The sequence below is a fragment of the Muntiacus reevesi genome, chromosome 5, assembly GCF_963930625.1.
Source record: "Muntiacus reevesi chromosome 5, mMunRee1.1, whole genome shotgun sequence".
Lineage (NCBI taxonomy): Eukaryota > Metazoa > Chordata > Mammalia > Artiodactyla > Cervidae > Muntiacus > Muntiacus reevesi.
In genome coordinates, this window is record NC_089253.1 from 6,464,541 (window position 1) to 6,485,176 (window position 20,636).

General features: G+C 39.4%; 1 protein-coding gene across 5 annotated transcripts in view; it reads left to right on the forward strand.

Annotated features, from left to right (window-relative positions):
* Nucleotides 1–20,636, forward strand: part of NOX4 (NADPH oxidase 4) — a 175,328-nt gene that overhangs the window by 115,740 nt on the left and 38,952 nt on the right. For 4 of the 5 annotated variants that reach the window (XM_065936840.1, XM_065936841.1, XM_065936843.1 and 1 more), the window contains one exon: nucleotides 7,490–7,571. In XM_065936840.1, coding sequence (XP_065792912.1) covers nucleotides 7,490–7,571 — 82 coding nt within the window. Of the gene's footprint in view, nucleotides 1–7,489; nucleotides 7,572–11,576; nucleotides 13,038–20,636 lie in introns of those variants that run through there. The other variant, XM_065936845.1, reaches the window with a different exon arrangement.

Here is a 20,636-nt window from a genome sequence, read left to right on the forward strand (position 1 = left end):
TGTCATCAGAGGCCAGTGGGTCTTTGAATCCACACTAACTTCAGAATGCATGAATTAAATAACTATGCTTAGCCACTGTCAGAATCTTCTTGTCCATATGTTAACAATATTTCCCCCCTCTTTTGTGTTATTTTTTCTTAATTTGCTCTTGGTGTTTTGTACTTTTAGGTAAAAAAACGAACATTTCTCCTGTCTTATTGTTAGTCTTAAATTTACCTCTTCATTCATGCCATTGTTTCTTCTTTAACAGGTAGACCCCATTCTTTTTGTATTTGCATAAAAATTGTTAAAGTGTGTGTGTTTGAAGACCTCACCCCAAGTCCGTACCTCATTAACCAGAACAAGGACTTGACCAGCTTACTCAAGGGAAGGATGTCTTTGGGAACTATTACTGGATTGTTGTGATGTAGTAAAGGGGGTGAGTGAGAAAGGGGGTGAGTGACTAGACAAGTGAGAGAGAAGAATTTTCATGGGGAGGGATTGAGTTTCATTTTTAAAACACGAGCAAGAGGAAGAAGACACAACAGGAAGTTGAGTGTAAAAAGGAAAGATAGGAGAGGATGGGGGAAAGGAAACCAGTACCTAGTCATCCTAACAGGAGAATGCAAGCTAGGGACTCTTGGGAGATAAACTTTGCCTTAAGGCAGAGAACGTTGAGATAGACAGTGGAAGGAATGTAAAAGAGCTTATGCTGTTTGGGGACACTCAGAATGCACCTTCTCAGTCCTGCTCACCTCATGTACTCATGGTGAGTTTTTGAGCAATTCTATAAAATTAGAGCAGCCTCATTATCTGTTGATGAATAGCTTGACACAAAGACCAGACCACCTGGATCCCAGTTATTGTAAAGTCACTTTTTTTCTTGATATTGATCACCTACTGTACTTTCTACATATTTCTGTGTTAAATTATTATCATTGGACATAAAATAATAAATAACTTTGGAATTAGATGTTGATTCATCCAGAAACTTGAGTGTTTTCATGTGTTCAGTGAAATCATTGTGGCTTTCAGGATGGATGGTAAAATATAAACGTTTTGTTCTAGTTACGTGTTCATCACCAACTTTCTTGAAAAAGACAAATTTAACATTTACTTTTAAATTAATCATTATCTTTTCTTAGCTTATTACTGTTGAAATGAGTTACCACGTTTCATGATAAAGGACAAAATCATTCATCAGCCCTGGTGATCCAGTGGCTAAGACTTCATCTTCCAGTGCAGAGGGTTATGGGTTCAATCCCCGGTCAGGGAGCTGACCTGACCTAGCACATGCCTCACAGCCGAAAGACAAATATAAAACAGAAGCAATATTGTAACAATTTCAATAAAGCCTTAAAAACTGGTCCACATGAAAAAAACCTTTTAAAAAAGTTTTCAGGCTGTATTAGAGTGTTTAATCTCTACTTCCTATACATTTTTCATATCAATCTAATTATAATCTTATGCATTTCCCACTGGCACGTGAACGCTCGATGGTTATGTGCATCTTAGGAACTACAGCGTGGGGCGTGGTGCAACTGCTAGTACACCATGTGAGCTGAAAGGCCACTTGTTCATTTCTCCCACCAGCAGATTAGATGGTATTCCTTGTCACAGGATATGTGTGCTTGAGGGCTTATCTGACAGCATGTCTTCTTAACAGTGAGCACCTGTATTGCAGTGAAGGTTACATTAGTTACATCACCTCTGGAAAGGAAATGACTTACTTTGACTTAACTGTACATACACCCGTCTCACCCTGTAGTAGCCAAGAGCATGGCAGAGGCTCTAAGTACGAGGGGCTTCCTCGGTGGCTCAGCAGTAAGCAATCCACCTGCAATGCAGGAAATGCAGGAGATGCTGGTTCCCTCCCTGGGTCAGGGAGACAGCCCGGAGAAGGGAATGGCAACCCACTCCAGTACTCTTGCTTGGAGAATTCCATGGGCAGAGGAGCCTGGCGGCATAGAGTCAGCCACAACTGAGCAACTAACACTGTCCAAAGTGGAAGACTGTCAAGCCCACCTGGAGAGGTTGGCTTCACCAGAAACGGACTCGGAGAAGTAATTTGTGAAGCAAAATGCTTAGTAGAGATCAACACCTGTGAAACGAAGAAGGCAGTGGGATTGGGTGGAGGAAGAAGCTGAATCAGCATGTCCTCTCTACAAAGCCTCAGCCGGAGTGGGGGAAGCTCTGCCGTGAATGTTACCCATCCGCGTTGCTGTGTATGGCGCAGCCACCCCTACCTTCTTCAGTCCCGGCTCTGAGCTGTTTTGTGAAAAGCATTTCCTTGGCACCTGAAGCTGACTTGGATGTAACTGATAGCTGAAGGCTACCAGCTGACTCTGTTTTTTCCTTTGTTTTTTTTTTTTCCTTTTTTTTTGTTTTTTGCAGTGGTAGGGAGAAGACTTTTTTTTTTTTCCTCATTCCAGGATATATTTTCATATTGTTTTGTTGTCATGCAAACTTTTGTCAAAGTTTGCTGTCAAAAAGGAACGTTTGTTCCTTTTTGCACGTTGCGGAGGATTGCAGATTGCTTATTTTCCACCAAAAGGAAAATGAAGAATTTGAGTCACTGTAAGTGTACAAAAAAATTTAAATTAGAATTGGAAAGATTATTTTTTCTGATCTTTGTTTACGAGTAAATATGTACATTGTCTCACGATTGATTGTCCAGTAAATCCAAATTACCTTAGCTGTGTGCAGCATGTCATCCAAGCCTAATCTCCTCAGAATTCCTTTGTTGATTGAATGAGAGAAAGAAAGAGTGGGTGAAAGGCTACGAAAGCTTGTGTTAATTAAGATATGTCCCCCACTGGTAGAAAATCATGGTCAGACATTATCACATCATTAGTCAGCTCATCAAAATATCACTTTGCAGAAAATCCTCTAGTTCTTTTCAGTGGCTTTAATGAAATTGTTCTAAGAAGCCCTGTGAAGGAACTGAGCTCTAGTTTTTGGATAATTCCCATTTTCTTAAGAAATAGACTTTGGGCCTACTGAGAAAGCAGTTCAGCTGGTATATTTTGCTCCAAGGGAAGAAGTATTATTTTAACATTTTTGCTATTTAAGCAAAGGAACATGAGTTTATTTTTGTCTTTTTCTTAGCATTAGATAAATGATGGAATACTAATTAAATAGTTGAAATCTAGGAGACTAAAGAAGCATCAGTGTAAGCATTAGAAACAATTTTTCATATACTTGAACTTTTCTGAGGACAACTATCATTTATTTTTATTCTCATAAAGGAAAATTGTTATCATACTTTTATGGGGAAAAGTTAATTATTCACATTTAGAATTTATACATATAGTGATAAAAATAGAAATTTTAAAAGGATAATTTTCAGGTACTGTGTATATTTTCTATTTGTGTGTATGTGAATTTTTTTGACCTAGTTACTCAAGGATCTACATGTTCACTTGGTATCCCTTACATTTATGATATTCAGATTAAAGGGTGCTTCAGATATAGGAATATTAACTATAGACTTCATAATTTGGGTAGCTTTATAAATGATCTCTTATATGCTACTTTTGCTGCGTATCTAGGGTGGTGATTTTCTGTTTTTTTCATTCTATTAATATAATGTCATCTCCAGACATGTTCTTCCAGATTTATAATCAAATGGGCTTTGTGCTTATGTAAACAAAGATAATCTATAGCTGTATTATATTATACTTCTTTTGTGTTAATTATGTTTTTTTTTCTTTGCATTTAACTCAGCTGGGGAATCACTCAGCAAACTTTAACTTATATTAGTTTTTAGCATCCAAGAATATATCATACTTAATATTGTTGTTTGATTGAACAGTTCTTCACTTGATGTGTAAAGTTCATGTCTGCTGTTGGGTTTTGGTTTTATTTTTCAAGACCTACTTTAGGAAAGGCATAATTGGAGGGCAAAAAACACTGCAAATCATTCATTAAATGGGATGCTACATAGATTGAGTAGTAGACTGAAAAGCAAAGGTCATATCAGAAAAATTTTGTAGTCATTTCACTGAAATAAGCACTGATTTTGTTGATAAAGATGGTAGCATATCAGTTAATGATAGACTTTAAAAAATATAAACTCAAAGAGTAAGTGTACCTGAAGGAGAAAAATAAAGTATGCTTTCTCGGATCTGTGGTCTATAGGGTTACAGCCGCCTCTGTTTGAATTTTCTTAGCTCCTCCCCAAGTGTATTATAAGAACTGTCAGAGCAGTGGAAACAAAATGCAGAGTAGAAGTGACATCTGATTCCATATATTTTAATAAATATGAAGATATAATCCATATCCTGCTTCTTAGCCATACTTGGTAACCACTGCTCACATAAGTTTACAAATGTTTATTCATTGCTCACAAACGTTTACCATCGAGTTATTTAGTAGCCTGGAAACACTGACTGTCATCAATTGTCGATTTTAAGCACTTTGTTGAAATTGCTCACCTTCAGTTAGTGATGGATTTACTGCAGTGTGGATTTTCAGCTTTGTACTCTGTCTTGGCCTGATGGTGTGACTCTGTCAAGGCTAGAAAAGAGGTATCTGACTTTTTATGATTGATCGATGAGACCAATGCAACTCTTCGAAAAAACATTAAGATTAGCATGAACAAATAATTTTATGTATCCAGTAAAAATGGAAGTTGAAAATAGCCTTCCAACTAATATATATCCAGCAACTTAATATATATCAAGTAATGTTCTGTATTCTGGTGGTACAATACCCATCTACTAGGAGGGGGGTGATCAGTCAGTCAGTTCAGTCACTCAGTCGTGTCTGACTCTTTGCAACCCCATGGACTGCAGCATGTCAAGCCTCCCTGTCCATCACTAACTCCCAGAGCTTGCTCAAACTCATGTCCATTGAGCCGGTGATGCCATCCAACCATTTCATCCTCTGTCGTCCCCTTCTCCTCCTGCCTTCAATCTTTCTCAGCATCAGGGTCTTTTCAAATGAGTCAGTTCTTCGCATCAGGTGGCCAAAGCATTGCAGTTTCAGCTTCAGCATCAGTCCTTCCAATGAATGTTCAGAACTGACTTCCTTTACGATTGACTGGTTTAATTTCCTTGCAGTCCAATGGACCCTCAAGAGTCTTCTCCAACACTACCGTTCAAAAGCATCAATTCTTAGGCATTCAACTTTCTTTATAATCCAACTCTCACATCCATACATGACTACTGGAAAAACCACAGCTTTGATTAGATGGACCTTTGTCGGCAAAGTAATGTCTCCGCTTTTTAATATGCTGTCTAGGTTGGTCATAGCTTTTCTTCCAGAGTAAGCGTCTTTTAATTTCAAAGGTGGATAGACAAATATATATACTAATAAAAATGTAATGTGATAGATTCCATGAGCATGTAAGCACAGAGTGTCCTATGAGTACCCAGTAGGGCCATCTGTTCCAGATTTGGCAGAAAGAGAGAAAGAGGAGGGATCAAGAAAGTCTTCCCTATGGATGACTCTAGAGATAATGACCATCTAATCCTAGAAATGTGGGATCAGTATTAGAGTGATAGGTTACTCTATCAATACAGATAGCTTTTTTGTTATAAATGTCTCAAGATGGAACTGAGGAGTCTTCTTTTCTCTGCCCTCTTTTATTTCCTTCTCTTCTTTTCTGTTTCCTTTCTCTCTACCTGTCTCTTTCTCTTCCTCTTTCTTTTTCTCCCTTTCTCTCTCTTTCCTTTATTATGAATTCATGAGCATAGAAATATATTAATCACATTCTTGGTTCATAACCCAATGTTGTCACTGAATAATTCCTGGCTCTCATGCATTCATTCACTGATTTATGATGCTATAAAAAATACATATGGCATTATTAACAATTGCATACACTTTTCTTTTTGCTTTCTCCTATTTCTTCCCCTTACTCCTTCTAAAATGTAGTCATTATCCCAAATTGGGTATATTATACCTTTTTTCCCAGATTTGCCAGGTTTGCTTTGTTGGGTAACATATCCAAACAACACATTGCATAGTTATTTTTAACTCAAAAAATAATATTCTTCTGTGTGTAATCTGCTGATACTATTTTTCACTCAAGATCCTACTAATATGATTTACTGTGTTTTTATTTGTAACTGAATTCATTGTCTTATTTCAAAGAATATTCCATTGTGTGAATATGCTACAAATTATCCTTTCTTCTGTTCATAAACAATTGAGTTGTTTCCATTTATGGTGTCCTGAACCGAGCTGCCATGAATGTTCTTTTTCTTGCTGAGACATATTTGAAAGTTTCTGCAGAATATTTACCAGGCTAATAGGTTGGCTTAAAGCTCAACATTCAGAAAACTAAGATCATGGCATCTGGTCCCATCACTTCATGGGAAATAGATGGGGAAACAGTAGCTGACTTTGTTTTTTGGGGCTCCAAAATCACTGCACATGGTGATTGCAGCCATGAAATTAAAAGACGCTTACTCCTTGGAAGGAAAGTTATGACAGACCTAGATAGCATATTAAAAAGCAGAGACATTACTTTGCTAACAAAGGTCCATCTAGTCAAGGCTATGGTTTTTCCAGTGGTCATGTATGGATGTGAGAGTTGGACTGTGAAGAAAGCTGAGCACCGAAAAATTGATGCTTTTGAACTATGGTGTTGGAGAAGACTCTTGAGAGTCCCTTGGACTGCAAGGAGATCCAACCAGTCCATTGTAAAGGAGATCAGTCCTGGGTGTTCACTGGAAGGACTGATTCTGAAACTGAAACTCCAATACTTTGGCCACCTCATGCGAAGAGTTGACTCATTGGAAAAGACCCTGATGCTGGGAAAGATTGAAGGCGGGAGGAGAAGGAGATGACAGAGGATGAGATGGTTGGATGGCATCACTGACTCGATGGACATGAGTTTGAGTAAACTCCGGGAGCTGGTGATGGACAGGGAGGCCTGACGTGCTACGATTCATGGGGTCGCAAAGAGTCGGAGATGACTGAGCGACTGAACTTAACTGAACTGAATAGGTTATGCAAAATTTAAACTTAAAAGATAATACCAATTTGTTTTCCAAAAATATTGCATCAACTTGCATATCCACCAGAAATATATAAGAGCTTATGTTGATACAGTCCTAACATTTGGTCCTGTGAGATGAATTTTTATCAATTGAATGCCACACAATGTGAATGCTCTCTTATGGTGTATGGTTTTAATTCTCATTTCCCAGGTTACTAATGAATTTTTACATCTCTTTGTATATTTATTAGTTGTATATAATAAATAATCTTTATTTTATAAAGGTTATTTAATCTTTCAATTATAAAATTTTAGTACTAGGTTATATTAATGAATACTTGCTATATTTATATGCACAGTTGTTATGATATCTTATTCAGAAAAATATGCAATCATTAAAGTGAAATAAAGACCTATTTTAGTAGTACATAAAATGGTGAGTAAATTTCTAATACAAGAAATGAAGTCAGAATGGCAAATTTAAAGAATAGGAAATAATTTTAATTTGAAATTATTTTATGACTTTTTTTCATAACTTGATGTTTATTTTTCTTTTGACAGAACGATTTCGAGACTTACTACTTCCACCATCTAGTCAAGACTCCGAGATTCTGCCCTTTATTCAATCTAGAAATTATCCCAAGTAAGTACAATAAGAGCCCCCTAGATATTGTGAAGGGAATGGGTATAATGATGCGCAAGCTTTGGGAGGGCAAAAACAAAATGTTTCCTTTTTTAGGATTTCTGAAAAAGCATGAACAACCTAACCTAACTAACTAGGGCATTCTCCAGCACTGTAATGTCTCAGGGTCTTCACAGGTGGGTCAGAGGAAAAAGCTTGCTGCCCATGTATCCCAGCTGTGGTTGGGAGCTGTTGCCAAGTGCACGCCACAGGGGATCTGCATCAGTGTCTGCTGTGTTTCCTTTTGCTTGATGCTGTACCAACAGAGTCAGATAGTTTGGAATGATCCCTCATCTGGTTTCTGCGTCAACAGAGTTAGATACTTTGTGGATAGTCCCTCATCACTTTCCTGTTTTCTATCCATTAATGTAATGATTTATTTATATTCAATAAATGGTTTTTAAAATGAAACATGCTAGATATGATTTTTAAAATTTCTATATATTCTTTGGGGCTTCCCCGGTGGCTCAGACAGTAAAGCGTCTGCCTGTGAGGCGGGAGACCCAGGTTTGATCCCTGGGTCGGGAAGATCCCCTGGAGAAGGAAATGGCAACCCACTCCAGTATTCTGGCCTGGAAAATTCCATGGATGGAGGAGCCTGGTAGGCTACAGTCCATGAGGTCACAAAGAGTTGGACACGACTGAACGACATCTGGATAATTCTTTCTTAAATGGGTCAGACTTTTTCTTAATGTGCCTCATCTTCCCAGAGAATAAAGTACCAGGTTTTTATTTTGTTTCCTCCTAAAAGCTGATGTGTGCTGGCATCTTGATCCTCCCTGCGGAAGCTTGCAGTACCCTCTAATTTTTTAATAATCTGACTCTCTTTACTAGCTAGTATGCAACAGGCTAAGAATCAACAAACTATTATGTGAACTAAAAAAAAAAAGGTCACCAAGTTAAAGAATTAGAGCTTGGCTTGCACCGTAATCAAACCTCATGACAATGCTAAGTGATTCATTCTTTGATCAGCTTGGCAGTTTATTCAAGAATTTGCTGAACTTCACCTTTAGGATAATTTTTCCCCGTTTACTTAGATATGATAATATTTACTTAATTCTAATCACAAAATAAATGTAGAATCTGAATTATTGTTTCATTGTTTCAGATATTAATTCAGGTTTAATCTCTGGGAATAATCTTCCAATCTCCTCCCAGTACACATGGGGACATACATGTGCCTGGATAAGCCTCGCATGGGCACACTGCTCTTCACGCGGATGTTGGCAGGGGCAGGGAGGTGCCCCACCTCGCATGGGCACAGGGCTCTTCATGTGCATGTTGGCAGGGGCATGTAGGTGCCCGCCTCGCATGGGCACACTGCTCTTCACGGGCATGTTGGCAGGGAGCATGGAGGTGCCCGAAGTGGTCCATGCACATCCATCTGTATTTTTGCCCACAGCTACTATTTTCGAAGACCAATGATGCTTGTTTTGCTGCCTCTTAGGCTTACAGTCTGCCTGATGCCATTGTATAAAGAGGGGCTCACAGTGACTTCTCAGCTGGTAGTCTGTCTGCAGCTGTTTCCCTAGGTGTCCTCAGCTAACATCATTTTACGTGTATCCTGCTTATTCTTAGATTACTTTTCTGACAGTGATGTCATCCATTCTATGGTTTAGCAGACATCATGTGACAGTCCTTTATCAGTGTCTAACTCTTGGAGTAGAGATTATTTTTGATATCTGTAGATTAAAAGAATAAAAATCATCCATGGATGCCACACACACCGTATTACGGCATTTAAGTGTGCAAACTCAAACAAATTGCTTGACCTGCTGACTTGGTGGCCTGGGCGACCTGGTCCTCTGTGCCTCAGTTCCACCTGTGGGAAAGGAGGAAGATAAACACACTTACCATTCAAGCGTGGTACAAAGATCAAATGAAGTAGTGGGAAAATATTTTGAACTGAGCTTGATACATAGTAAATACTGCATTTTAGCTGCAGTTGTTTAAAATTGCATATAAAATTACCTAGATTTACATGCTTTCAAATACTGTAGGAAATAGATTGTTCATTTGTCTTGCAGGATAGCTTTGATGTCAAGATGCTTTCAACAACACAACCTTGTTAATATTTAGAGAAGTACAATTTGTTCAGGATTTCTGAATTACTGGTAGATGCTGACGTGAGGTACTGCTTCAGTTCAGTTCAATAGCTCAGTCGTATCCAACTGTTTGCAACCCCATGGACTGCCGCATGCCAAGCTACCTGTCCATCACCAACTCCCAAGTCCTACTCAAACTCATGTGCATTGAGTCGGTGATGCCATCCAACCATCTCATCCTCTGTCATCCCCTTCTCCTCCCGCCTTCAATCCTTCCCAGCATCAGGGTCTTTTCCAATGAGTCAGTTCTTTGCATCAGGTGGCCAAAGTATTAGAGTTTCAGCTTCAGCATCAGTCCTTACAATGAATATTCAGGACTGATTTCCTTTAGAATAGACTGGTTGGATCTCTGCAGTCCAAGGGACTCTGAAGAGTCTTTTCAAACACCACAGTTCAAAAGCAACAGTTTTTCAGCACTCACCTATTGTTATAGTCCAACCCTTACATCCATACATGACTACTGGAAAAATCATAGCTTTGACTAGATGACCTTTGTCAGCAAAGTAATATCTCTGCTTTTGATAGGCTGTCTAGTTTGGTCATAGCTTTTCTTCCAAGGAGCAAGCATCTTTTAGTTTCATGGCTGCAGTCACCACGTGCAATGATTTTGGAGCCCAAAAAAATAAAGTCTGTCACTGTTTCCATTGTTTCCCCATCTATTTGCCATGAAGTGATGGGACCAGATGCCATGATCTTAGTTTTCTGAGTGTTGAGTTTTAAATCAACTTTTTCACTCTCCTCTTTCCCTTTCATCAAGAGGCTGTTTAGTTATTCTTCGCTTTCTGCCATAAGGGTGGTGTCATCTGCATATCTGAGGTTATTGATATTTATTCTCACAATCTTGATTCCAGCTTGTGCTTCATCCAGCCTAGCATACTGGCTGATATACTCTGCATATAAGTTAAATAAGCAGGGTGACGGTATACAGCCTTGACGTACTCCTTTCCCAATTTGGAACCAGTCTGTTCCATATCCAGTTCTGACTGCTGCTTCTTGACCTGCATACAGATTTCTCAAGAGGCAGGTCAGGTGGTTAGGTATTCCCATCTCTTTCAGAATTTTCCACAGTTTGTTGTGATCTACACAGTCAAAGGCTTGGGAGTAGTTAATAAAGCAGAAGTAGATATTTTTCTGGAATTCTCTTGCTTTTTCGATGATCCAGCAGATGTTGGCAATTTGATCTCTGGTTCCTCTGCCTTTTCTAAATCCAGCTAGAACATCTGGAAGTTCATGGTTCACATCCTGTAGAAATCTGGCTTGGAGAATTTTGAGCATTACTTTGCTAGTGTGTGAGATGAGTGCAATTGTGTGGTAGTTTGAGCATTCTTTGGCATTGCCTTTGTTTGGGATTAGAATGAAAATTGACCTTTTCCAGGCCTGTGGTCACTGCTGATTCTTCTAGATTTGCTGGCATATTGAGTGCAGCACTTTCATAGCATCATCTTTTAGGATTGGAAATAGCTCCACTGGAATTCCATCACCTCCACTAGCTTTGGGGAGTAGCCATCATAGTCAACAAAAGAGTCTGAAATGCAGTACTCGGATGCAATCTCAAAAACGACAGAATGATCTTTGTTCATTTCTAGGGCAAACCATTCAGTATCACAGTGAAAGTCAAATTCGCTCACTCGTGTCCAACTCTTTGCAACCCCGTGGACTATACAGCCCCTGGAATACTCTAGGCCACAATGCTGTGGTGTGGTAGCCTTTCCCTTCTCCAGGGGATCTTCGCAATGCTGTCACAGTAATCCAACTCTATGTCCCAACAGTAATGCTGAAGAAGCTGAAATTGAATGGTTCTAAGAAAACCTACAAGACCTTCTAGAATTAACACCCAAAAAAGATGTCCTTTTCATTATAGGGGACTGGAATGCAAAAGTAGGAAGTCAAGAGATACCTGGAGTAACAGGAAATTTGTCCTTGGAATACAAAACGAAGCAGGTCAAAAGCTAACGGGGTTTTTCCAAGAGAACTCACTGGTCATAGCAAGCACTCTCTTCCAACAACACAAGAGAAGACTCTTCACCTGGACATCACCAGATGGTCAATACTGAAATCAGATTGATTATATTCTTTGCAGCCAAAGACGGAGAAGCTCTATACAGTCAGCAAAAGCAAGACCGGGAGCTGACTGTGGCTCATATCGTGACTCCTTATTGCCAAATTCAGACTTAAATTGAAGAAAAGTAGGGAAAAACGAGTGGACCATTCAGGTATAACCTAAATCAAATCCCTTACGATTATACAGTGGAAGTGACAAATAGATTCAAGGGATTAGATCTGATTAGACAGAGAGCCTGAAGAATTGTGAATGGAGGTTCGTGACACTGTACAGGGGCACTGATCAAGACCATCCCTAAGAAAAAGAAATGCAAAACGGCAAAATGGTTGTCTGAGGAGGCCTTTCAAATAGCTGAGAAGCAAAGAGAAGCGAAAGGCAAAGGAGAAAAGGAAAGATATACCCATTTGAATGCAAAGTTCCAAAGAATAGCCAGGAGAGATAAGAGAGCCTTCCTCAGGGATCAATGCAAAGAAATAGAGGAAAACAATAGAATGGGAACGACTAGAGATCTCTTCAAGAAAATTAGAGATACCAAGGGAACATTTCATGCAACGATGGGCACAATAAAGGACAGAAATGGTATGGACCTAAGAGAAGCAGAAGATATTAGGAAGAGGTGGCAAGAATACACCGAAGTACTATATGAAAAAGATCTTCATAACCCAGATAACCATGATGGTGTGATTATTCACCTAGAGCCAGACATCCTGGAATGCGAAGTCAAGTGAGCCTTAGAAAGCATCTCTACGAACAAAGCTAGTGGAGATAATGGAATTCCAGTTGAGATACTGCTTATTAGGTGACTACTTAACGCCTTTATGAGCTTCTGTTTTCTGAACTATCAATGAAAACATGCTAATTAAAGGTTTCTGCACCTGGAAATATTTATATAAAAAGTCTGTATTAAATACAATTCATTTATTTTAAGTTACAGAATATTAAGCATTTTCATCTTCCCATAGCTGATTTGATTTAATGTCTCCTTTGGCCGAATTCTAGCAGGTTCTGGAGGACACAGAAGGAATAATATAATTCAGTTTGTGCTGTCCTAGGGAGTGTAGAGATGGTCCAGAGAAGGGCATAGGAACAAAAGCTCCAGGCATGTGAACAATACCCATGTAAAGAAGGTTGGGGTTGGACTTCCCTGGTGGTTCTGTGGTTAAGAATTCACCTTCCAATGCAGAGAGTACAGGTTTGATCCCTAGTTGGGGAACTAAGATCCTACATGCCTCGTGGCCAAAAACCAAACTGTAAAACAGAAGCAAAATTGTAAGAAATGTAATAAAGACTTTTTTAAAAGTAAAAAGAATGTTGTGGTAGAAGAAGAGAAAGTTGTGGTAAGAGCCAATTGGTAAATACAAGTGCGCAGAGAATCTGTGTATGTCTAGGCCTAATTTAAACCAATTTTGCATTATTCATGGTTTTCAATACTGTGATTTGTTCTCTCATTTATACTCACTCTCAAATATACTCTCATTATTCATTATTGAAGATAACTAAAATCAAGGAATTTGTAATTTTCTGTCAAAGAAAAATTTCTCGAATGCTGAAGGTTTAATCAAACCATTAGTATTTCTTGCTTTTATTCACAGTGCAGTATACCTATTTACAGTATGATATTGCTGATTCTTTTACTGACTCACTGAATATAGACTCCATTAGTGAGAGATATGTTTTAAGAGCTAAAATATGGGTTAAGAAGTGACCTATTTGCCTTATATTATGTGGTCTCACAGAGAGATATTTATAGAGGATAATGTAGCTGACTACTTTGAGTGAGACTCACTTTGCATTGGTTAATATAGACTGATAAAGGGACTGTGTAGTTTGGATTGGGGAGATGGGTCTCTAGTGAGTATAGTGTCCCTGTAATTTAAACATCTTATCAAGAGACACCTAATGGATAATAAAACATGGGAAAGGGTGTCCTTTATTTAGGAGAAAAAAATCATGGAAGAACTAACTAGCTCTTGAAATATGTGTGTACATTTTCTAAGAAAAAGTCACTTAAAAAAAAATTACCCACGATGATGCTGGAGACCATTGTTCTAAAATATAACAATGCTAATTAATCACATTCTTACATTCTTGAACTCGAATTTGACCCATTGCCAAAGCTAGACACATCCATTCTCTTCAGAATGTCAGAGAAGACATTGCACCATGAAAATTCTCAGAGTAGGATAGATGTGTCAGACATAGATGAGTGACAAGAAGGAAATGAATGCATACTCAATACAAAATAAATGTTGATTCATAGCTTAGAAGAAAGAAATGAAGATAGTGAAGCTTAAGTTTGGTTGCTCATTTCTTAGCTGGCATCATTGTTTAGGATCTAGGTTTATAATGTATTTAGAATAGAGGGTAGCTATAAATATTCTTATCCTTGCAAATACAGCTGGGCATGTAGATGGTTGAGGTCATTAGGCAGAATTTTACTTGTAAATGACCTGCAACCATTTTAACAATTGGGCTAACAAAACATATTTCAATGACTGAAAGTTTAATCATAATATATATAAAAATATGGTGAAAATAGGAATTAAATGTTGCATATCTCTATTTGGTTCTCATAAATATCAAATTCTCTGGAATGCTTAATGTCAGAAGTGCTTAGAGAGGGGAATATTATTTATGACAAAATTCAAAGCTCTTTTTGGCATGGTTTGCCACCAAAGGACAACTTTGATTATTTGGACAATGAAAGCAATCTCCTAACCCAATGTCATTTCCAATGGGCTACTTATAAATGGCTTAAAATAGTGATATAGACTAAATTGCAGAGCTTCAGATGACCTTTCTGGATGTCATCTATTCTCCAAGTTGCCTTCCTTCTTCCCAAAGAAAGTTTTGAGTTCCTCTTCTTCCAAAGACCCTCTCTCCCTCTTTAGTAACTTTTGTTCAGTCTGCACATCTGTAATATTTTTGTCACCCAAACTGTTACGCTCATTCATAATAAAAATAACAACATTTAATGCTTTCTACTTTCCAGAATTGTATTATGAGCTTTATATGTCTTATTTCATTTAATCTTTACCATCCCCCTATGAGTTAAGTTGGGCTTCCCTGGTGGCTCAGAGGTTAAAGGGTCTGCCTGCAGTGTGGGAGACCTGGGTTCGATCCCTGGGTCAGGAAGATCCCCTGGAGAAGGAAATGGCAACCCACTCCAGTATTCTAGCCTGGAGAATCCCATGGACAGAGGAGCCTGGTTAGGTCCACGGGGTCGCAAAGAGTTGGACACGACTGAGCGACTCTACTCACTCACTCACTCATGAGTTAAGTAGGACCATTTCCCCAATTATACAGATTTTACAGCTTAAGGGACTAAAATTTATAGGGATTAAGTGATTTACCCAAAGTCACTCTCAAACCCAGGTCTGTCTGCCCCCCAAATTATAACTAATTGTGTTATACTGCCTCTCATTTATTCAACAGTTCATGTCTCCATGCTTTAAATATTTATTAACAAATTACATGCATCAGAAGCACTCAGAATTACTGAAAATAGAAAAGTGATTAGGATGTAGTAAATAGTTTTGAGGAACCTGGAGTCCAGTGGGAGAAAAGCAGAATCAGAGTTTAATGGAGAAATTAATGATAGCAATATGATAAGTCCTATAATGATAAAGAAGTACACTAAATTCAATGAGAGAAGAGAAGATAAAGTACTTTCCTGTCTAGATAATTCGTGTCAAGTTTAATTTTCCCTTTGAGTGAAATCTCGACAAGTGTTATGGAACCAGATGAAGAGGCTTTTTGGCGTGAATAAAGAGCATAACAGCATATGGAACCATGAAAGTGAGTGGTTCATTGAGAGATGTTTCATATTCAGTAGGGAGGTGATAAAGGATCCTTTGTTCATAATATCCATAATATTAAAGGATTATTGTCTTTCATTTTCTCATCCTTAAACTTAGTTTTTTCTTTTATATAGTAGATGATATTCCAACACCTGGCTGGCAGGAGTTCTAAAAAAAAACTGATATTCTAGCTAGAGTGTAGAATGCAGCAATAAGGATTCTTAATTCTTGAGTATTTTCAAATCTAGGTGAGCACATTGTTGGACTTAAGCTATCCATAGATAGTAGATCGCAACCCCTGGGCTGGGATTCATAAGTAAAAACGCTGCCGTCAAGACTGCAAAATCACGTGGACCTCAAAAAAAACAAACAAACAAACAAAATTCTACAAGAAGTGAGGCACTGCTGCAATTGTAAAGATTCCACTCACATTTGATAAGTCAGGAACGCTATTCATGCAAGACGAACAGACAAGGAATAAGGACGCCTCAGTGTTGAGTGAGAGGAACTCATTCTGGACTCCAGTCAGAACCGGTTCAAGGACGAGCCAAGATGAGCTGTCGCTGGGAGGTCAGGCAGCTGAAATCTTAGAGCAGGCCGAGGCGGTAAACGCCTCTGGGAGATGAAGGACCCTGGAGTCCCTTCTCGCGCCTGTGAGAGTTCTTTGCTTTCTTTGCTCGGCCTCGTCTGCGCTCTCGGCTGTCAGACGTCTCCTCGGGCTCCAGCTGTTTGCAGGTTTTGTCTCTTTCTCATAATCTGCGCGTCTGTCTGTCTGTGGCTGTGCTGGGCCTTCGCTGCTGCCCTGGCTCTTCCCCGGGTGTAGGAGCGGGTTTGCGCTCTAGGTGCGGTGCGCTGGCTGCTCCCGGGGACGCTGGCTCCTTGCCGAGCAGGGGCCCTGGAGCCCCGGAGTTGCGGGGCGCTGGCTCTGGGCCTAGTTGCTTCACAGCCTATGGAATCTTCCGGACCAGGGAGCAAACCCTTGTCTGCTGCATCTCCTGCATTGGCAGGCGGATTCTTTACCTGGGAAGCCCTCCTTGTGTTTTACGCAGAAATTGTCTATCAGCTGAGAGGGAAGGTGGCCAGAAGTTCTTCCTTTGTGAACAATCTTAGAATCCTATCTTGATACCCTTAGATAGAAACAGCCTGCCTTTTGCAAACGGTGGAAGTATCAGCTGCCCAGTCATCTCCCACTAATTGCGACTCCAAGGACTGTAGCCCGCCAGCTCCTCTGTCCATGGGATCCTCCAAGCAAGAATACTGGAGTGGGTTTCCATTCCCTTCTCCAGAGGATCTTCCTGACCCAGGAATCGAACCTGGGTCTCCTGCAGTGCAGGCAGATTCTTCACCACCTGAGCCAACATCCCTTTTTGCATAACGTGATGTATATGTAGCTCCTCAACGGTATTGGCAGAGTTATCAGAATTAAACCGTGATTTTAGGACCAGTTTGTGACCTATTTGTTGGTCAGTCTCTGAGTTGTGTCCAACTTTTTGTGACTCTGTGGACTGCAGCACGCCAGCATTCCCTGTCCCAAAATGGAGTTTGCTCAAATTCATGTCTGTTGAGTCAATGATGCTATCTAACCATCTCATCCTCTGCTGCCCACTTCTCCTTTTTGCCTTGTGAACCTACAGTGTAAATGAAGAGTTTAAAAGCAGTTAAAAATTAATCAATTCTTAATGTTTATGGTCATATAATTTTGATAATATGCTTGTTTTATGGGAATTTCTTGCCAAAGAATTTTTCTCCTTAGAGCCATTAAAGTAATTAATTTTTCTGTTTGGAAAACCTTGCTTGTATAATTCAGAACTCCAAGAAACAGATATCAGTCAAAGCAGTTTTTCAAAAAATGTTGCCTTTATTTATGCATGAGATTGCATTAGTATTCATCACTCATTAATTACAGAGATTTCTTAGCCCTCTACTGGTGAAATTTCCTTCCTTAAGCTGTTCCTAATGTCTAAACAATGTGGGCCACCACCCGCCACCTCCTACCAAGCCTTCACTTTAATGTTGAGGGTCTGCCCAGGTCACCATATTTAAAATTCCCACCTGCACAAGCTCACTCTGTACCCTTCTTACCTGCTTTACTATCACCATCAATGTAACCTGGGCAATTGTTAGAAATACAGGTTCTCAGATTTCACCCCAGACTTATTGACCCAGGAAATCTGGTCATGAAGTCCAGCACTCTGTTTTAGCAAGCCCTTCAAAAATTTCTGGTGCAAACTAATATTTGAGGACCATTAGAGAAAGATAGATGAACCAGAGGGATGGGATGGGGAGGAAGGTGGGAGGGGGGTTCAGGATGAGGAACACATGTACACCCATGGCAGATTCAAGTCAATGTATGGCAAAACCAATACAGTGTTGTAAAGTAAAATAAATTAATTAATTTAAAAAAAAGAAAGAGAAAGAAAGATTTCAAGGACTTTCTCAATTTTTTTAGCTCCCTCCCACTTCTTGTTGTTTTTATTGGTACGATTGCTTCCTGCGAATGTATGCTCTAAAACGACACCTATCCTCTTCAGGGAAACAGTTAATCACATTCATCACTTCCCCAGAAAAAAACTGTCATATGAGGGATGGCTCCAAACTCTTCCATCCTGCAAAGCAGGATTTTCCAGGAGTTCCTTGACACAATGTGCCCTTTTCATATTTTGTTTTGCCTGTATAGTCTTTGGGTCAGGAAGATCCCCTCAAGAAGGGAACAGCAACCCACTCCAGTATTCTTGCCTGGAGGATTCCGTGGACTGAGGAGCCTGGTGGGCCACAGTTCAGGGGGTCGCAAAGAATCAAATACGACCAAGCGACTAATACTTTATGTCTTATCCCTAATCAAAATAATTTAAAATTTATTGTAATCATTAATATGCGATCATTAAGAAGAGGAGCTTTGGAGTCAGTTTTACCAGAAATTAAATAATAATCTTTCTTCTTTTTTTTTTTTGTTTAAAAATGTTATTAAGAAAAATGTTGATAGATAATTTTTTAAGTTTCTGAATAAAACTTTTTATTCTGTATTAGAGTATAGCAGAATAACAGTGCGGTGAGCGTTTCAGGTGGCCAACAAAGGGACGCAGCTGTGCATCTACAAACCCCCTCCCGTCCAGGCTGCCACATAACATCGAGTTATGTGAACATAACTCTCATAACTCTATGAGAACATAGAGTTCTCAGTGCTACACAGTATGTCCTTGTAGGTTACTTATTTTAAATACAGCAGTGTGTACATGTCCATCCCAAACTCCCTAACTATCCCTTAGCGTCAGCAACCATATGTTCATTCTCTGAGTCTTGATTCTGCCTCCCTTTCTTAAATAAGTTCATTTGTATCATTTCTTTTTTAGATTCCACATATAAGGGGTGTCATATGATACTTCTCTTTCTCTGTCTGACTTATTTCACTCAGTATGACAATCTCTAGGTCCATTCATGTTGTTGCAAATGGTGTTATTTAGTTTCTTTTTAATGGTGAGTAGTATTCCATTTTATATATGTACCACATATTCTTTATCTATTCCACTGTTGATGGACATTTATGTTGCTTCCATGTCTTGGCTACTGTGAAGAGTGAGTGAACACTGGGGGCATGTATCCTTTCAGATTATGTCTTTTTCCAGATATAGGCTCAAGAGTGAGATTGAGTGACAATCTTTCTTTCTAATAGATGTGTGACTTAGAGGAAATTGCTCAAGATTTTTGAGTTTTGGTTCCCTCTGTAGTCAGAGAAGGCAATGGCACCCCACTCTGTTACTCTTGCCTGGAGAATCCCATGGACGGAGGAGCCTGGTGGGCTGCGGTCCATGGGGTCACTGAAAGTCAGACACGATTGAGCGACTTCACTTTCAATTTTCAGTTTCATGCACTGGAGAAGGAAATGACAACCCACTCCAGTGTTCTTGCCTAGAGAATCCCAGGGACGGGGGAGCCTGGGGGCTGCCGTCTGTGGGGTTGCACAGAGTCAGACACGACTTAAGTGACTTAGCAGCAGCAGTCCCTCTCTAGTAAAAGGGAGATTATACCTTACTGTGAAAGTTATGATGTGGATTAGGAGTGAAGGTATATATAGAACATTTAGATAGTCCCTGAATTAAAGTAAGGGCTTCCCTCATAGCTCAGTTGGTAAAGAATCTGCCTGCAATGCAGGAGACCCTGGTTCAATTCCTGGGTCAGGAAGATCTGCTAGAGGACGGATAGGCTACCCACACCAGTATTCTTGGGCTTCCCTTGTGGCTCAGCTGGTAAAGAATCCACCTGCAATGTGGGAGACTTGGATTCAAGCCCTGGATTGGGAAGATCCCCTGGAGAAGAGAAAGGCTACCCACTCTGGTATTCTGGCCTGGAAAATTCCAAATAAATGTTCAATGTGGAGTATCTATTATTATAATACTGTATTTTAGGTTTCAAGAGGTAAGGGTCTCAGATAGTTATTGACTTTTTCTAAGTTAGAATAACTTTTAAAGTAAAATCTAATCAGATGAAGATAAAAAGGAAAATTATTTTCCAAAATGTACATCTGCATCAGCATTAAATGGATATAAATTATAGATTTTTATTATCAATGATAATACCTAATATTTATCACATGCTTACTATGTCCAGGCACCATTAAAACTTTTGTCAAGTATATTTACATTCAGCTACATAAAACAAAAATATAGCTAAAATGATGGGGGCTTATTTTTCTCATGTGACAAGAAGTGCCAAGATAACTGGTGGCTTAGGGAAATCCCTTGCAGTCCAGTGGTTTGGATTCTGCATTCTCCCTGCTGAGGGCCCAGTCCCTGGTTGGGGAACTAAAATCCCACAAGCTGGGTGGTGAGGCCAGAAAAGAAACAAAAAAATTGAGAAGAAAAGATAAGTGATGGTTTATATTGATTCAGAGTCGGCATATTACATCTCAGGTGTCTGTCACTCCTTTCCCCTTTCCTTCTCTTGATTGTAAGATGCTTCATTCAGTGTCTCCGATCATATTCTCTTTCCAGACAGAGAAAGAAAAACATGAAAGATACAGGCAAGTTGAGTCAGCATCCTCCTTTCCAAGGAACTTCTCAGG